Source organism: Eurypyga helias, unplaced genomic scaffold (assembly GCF_000690775.1).
Source record: "Eurypyga helias isolate BGI_N326 unplaced genomic scaffold, ASM69077v1 scaffold20961, whole genome shotgun sequence".
In the NCBI taxonomy this organism is placed as follows: domain Eukaryota; kingdom Metazoa; phylum Chordata; class Aves; order Eurypygiformes; family Eurypygidae; genus Eurypyga; species Eurypyga helias.
In genome coordinates, this window is record NW_010230509.1 from 13,101 (window position 1) to 16,950 (window position 3,850).

Here is a 3,850-nt window from a genome sequence, read left to right on the forward strand (position 1 = left end):
GATGCGGGGAGGACAGGTGAGCCCTGCAGTCACTGTGGATTCCCTGCATTTCAGCTGCTCCAGAAATCCCTCCTCAAGCTGTGATGGGGTAACCGAGCCTGAATTTCCACTTTTGCACTGGGAGGCACGACCTGCTTGGTTGGGCTTATGCCCCCGCGCCTCATTCAGTGCCCTTTACTTTGAGACTGGCAATGTTTAGGAGTTCTAAAAAGCGCAGCACGCCTCTCCTTTCCTCCTTTTGAGCAAAGCTTCAGTGTAGATCCTCCCTTGCTGCAACCAAGCTTTGCAGCTCACGTCAGGGTCGGAGACGGATGGGCTGAAAGCTCTTGGCTTCTACTGCTGGGGCAAGGAGTTTCCTCTCGGCTGAAAAAAAATGCCGAGCCAGAGCTGACCCCGGGGCTGCCTGTCAGCACCCGTTCTTTCTGCTGCATCCCACCGAAGGGGCAAGGCTCCTGAATAAATCAGGGCGGTGAGAGAGCCTTGAAGAGGTCCTTGATAGTGGCTTGAGGTGGTTTTTAGGGTAGGTAATCTTTAAATTTTTTTTTAGCGTGTTTTTTTTTCCCCCCTTGCTTCTTCTGAGTTGGTTTCAAACCCGCCGGAGCCCCGAGGCGTCGCCTGAAAGGATGCCCAAAATGACATCATTCAGGGACTTTTTAGCAACAGGCTTGTTTGTTTCAAACAGCAACATGCAGATGTTGTCCTGAGGAGAAGAGGTGTTTGCATTTCCTTCCCCTAGCCAGCCCTGGTGCGAAGAGGACAAGCTGATAACTTCTTTTTCTGGAGGTGTGCACGGGCTGCTTTGGGAATCAAACGGAACCGTCGGTATCACCGTCCTGGCTGGGTGCAAATAGCAGCTTCGTGTTTTGAGGGCCCCGAGCCAGGGTCCTGAGAGCATCTTTTGGCACAAACATGTGTTTCCAAATAGCCAGATGTGTTTCTCACAGCCCTGAAAAGATCTGCTGGCCCTCCACTATCTAAACCCTTTGCTTTGCAGGGGTTGTATTAGCCACTAAGGAGCTGAGGGAGATGGGGGATTTCTATGATTTCTTTCTTTTTCAAAGCAAAATGATCCACAGCCCTGTGTCTTGTTAAACATGGAAGTCGGTGAGTGCTTCGGGAGATGCCAAAGGGCTGGCAGAGAGCTGCTGAAACGCTGTACTTTACTGCCCTGGGGTTGTCTGGTGACCAATCAGGTCTCGAAAATGGTCATTTATAGAGCTGGCGCGACTGGAAAGTGGCCGGCTGTTTGCACGGTGGGAGTATAGGAAGCTTTTCCCTTGGCAAAATCCACAGTTGGAGTTTTGGCTGCTGCGATTCACTGTAAATCCTTGTCTGAGTGTGGAGATAAACCGTTTGCTTGCTCTGCAGAAAAGGCCGAGCTCGGCGCGGCCTCTGCGCCTGGGGGCGGCTGGCGGACCCCGCGGCCTCATGGATTCAGGCCGGTGGGTGCCTCGGTTGCCCCCGCGTGACAGGGTGGGTGCCCGCTCCTTTTCTGCCAAGCCTCAGTCTGCTCTGGGACAAGGATCTGGGGATGCTCGGGGAGATGTGAACGCGCAAGCGCAGCGGCCAGTACGTATGGTTGAAAAGACGATCAGTCTGCCGGTAAAGCTGAGGAGGTATTTGTGATCCCACTGTTCTGTCCTGCACAAAACCCAGTTTGTCCAGAAACGGTGCTTTGAGGTGCGGTGGGTTTGTGGGGTGAGCGCGTCTCGTACTGGGTTCCCCCCAGCATGGGTGCGGGGTCCGCGTGAGGTGGGTGGCGCCTTAACGTAGCCTGGGAAGCCGCAGTTGGTGTGCCGTGGCCAAGGTGCTTGTGCCTCCGTCTGCTCTTGCCGTGGTCGCTGTGTCACCATCCTTCGTGTCTCGGCAGCTGGATGACCTCTACCTGATCGCGCTCGTTCGCTGCCGGCAGGTCAAGTCGCTGCGGGACCTCACCGCTGAGCACCTCCCGCTGCTGCGGAACATCTTGCAGGAGGGCAAGGTGAGCACGGGGCTGATCCGAGAGCGTCGGCCTGGCTGGGGAGGGCACGGCCTCCCTGCCCTCCCCGGCAGCTTCCTGAGGGACCTGCACACAGCACGGGGACCAGCACCCAAGAGACGACGGTGCGTCGCCAACCAGGCCTGCGCCGCCCGCTCTGGCGTCGCCACCCAGAGACCCTGGTCCCTGCTGCGCTGTCGGCACCTTCCCCCCAGGGCAGCAGGAAGGTGTACTGTGTCTGGAGCGTTTCGGGGGCGCTCCCTTTCTCCTTGAGCAGGGAGCGGAGCCCTGTCCTCCCCACGTTGTTAACTTCCTGACCCCTTTGACCGTTTTCTCCGGCCGACGAGTTTTTTCCAGCCCCGTGACATGCTGGGTAGATGGATGCCAGATAGCGTTTCTTTCCTTCGCTGCCTTAGAAATTTGGAAAGTCATTTCACTGGGGAAAGTGGAGATTAATTAAGAGATTAGTCAGGGGATTGCAGCGCGCTGAGCGGCACACCAAGCCAGCGTGCCCGAGTTGGCCGCTGCTGTTTATAGCTTTAATTACACCGGCTGGTAACGAGATCCCCGTAACTTGCCGAAGCGATAAGGGTGGAAAGGAAAACGATCCGAGCGGAGAGAGGAGGGAGAAAAGCCGGGCAGCTGGAGGCTGCCTCCATCCCTGTGGAGGCTGAAATGGAGGATGGGGAAGAGCTCTGTCCTTGCCAACTCCCCCTGGATGGAGGAAGCAGAAAGCCCTTCTGAGTTTCTCTCCGCTATCCGGGGATGCTCCTTTCCCTGTCACCGGGTCTGTCCCTGCGCTGCCCGCCCCCAGCCACCCCTCGCTGTTCGTCGCTGCTCCTGACCCCTGGGGTTTTTTTCCCTCCGTAGGAGGCCGTGGCGAAGCGCTTCGGCGTGCCGGGATCCCAGCTGCGTATCTACCTGCACTACCAGCCCTCCTACTACCACCTGCACGTGCACTTCACCGCCCTGGGCTACGACGCGCCGGGCAGCTCCGTCGAGAGAGCCCATCTCCTGGCAGACGTGATTGACAACCTGGCCACCGACTCCGCCTACTACCAGAAACGGGCTCTCACCTTCGCCCTTCGGGCTGACGAACTGCTCTTTAAGAAATTCCAGGAGGCAGGCAGAGTGTAAGCTGGCAGAGGTGCTTTTGTATCTTTTGATTTTTAATAAATGACCCTTTTCAGTTTTTTTTTTTTTTTAAGAAACATTTTGGTACCTTTTTTTTTTTTTTTAAACGCTCATTTTGTACCAGTTGGGGCTGATGGCCCATTGCCATGGAAACCACGTCTTCTGCTCAAACGTTGATTGAGTAACCCCTTTTCACATGCTGGTTCTTAGCAGGGTCATAGCACTGGACTGGGCGCCTCTGGGCTGCGGCGAGCAGAGGGGTTTGGGCATGGGGAGCTCTCCGCATCCATCTCCACCCCTGCCCCCAAATCTCCACCCGATCAGGGACATAGGCAGCTGGAGGGGGCCGAGAAAACCCGCTCTCCTCAAGAATGCTTCCCTTATTTCCTACGAATTTACCCCTGGGAGCAGGGAGGGGTTTCTTGCACCAAATAAATGAAATGACTAACCCGAGTCCTCACCCCTCCGGGCCGGCCAGCCGCTGTGGGCCCCCAAGGCAAGCGTGGCTGATCCCCAGCCTCCGAGCCATCACCTCTACCCCACTAATTAGTCATATATCCGGCTTAAATGAATGTGTTTAGAAGGGCAGCCCCTCCCCGAGACAGATTTCTCAAGGTTTTGCAAGGATTCCTCAATGTGCTTGTTAAACCCCCAAAACAAATAGTCCTGCTCTTCCTTCTGCCAGGACAGGGCAGTAAGTGCCTTCCTGCAGCCGGAGGAGCCTCCCAAGACCCGGAG

At 56.2% G+C, this 3,850-nt stretch overlaps 1 protein-coding gene across 1 annotated transcript in view; it reads left to right on the forward strand.

The window, feature by feature from the left end:
- DCPS (decapping enzyme, scavenger) overlaps positions 1-3,142 on the forward strand; it is a gene marked incomplete at its 5' end in the record, with an annotated part of 15,166 nt that extends 12,024 nt beyond the window's left edge. Inside the window, 2 exons of the mRNA XM_010160783.1 lie at positions 1,871-1,981; positions 2,849-3,142. Coding sequence (XP_010159085.1) covers positions 1,871-1,981; positions 2,849-3,115 — 378 coding nt within the window. The remainder of the gene's footprint in view (positions 1-1,870; positions 1,982-2,848) is intronic.
- Between the last annotated feature and the right edge of the window lie 708 nt (positions 3,143-3,850).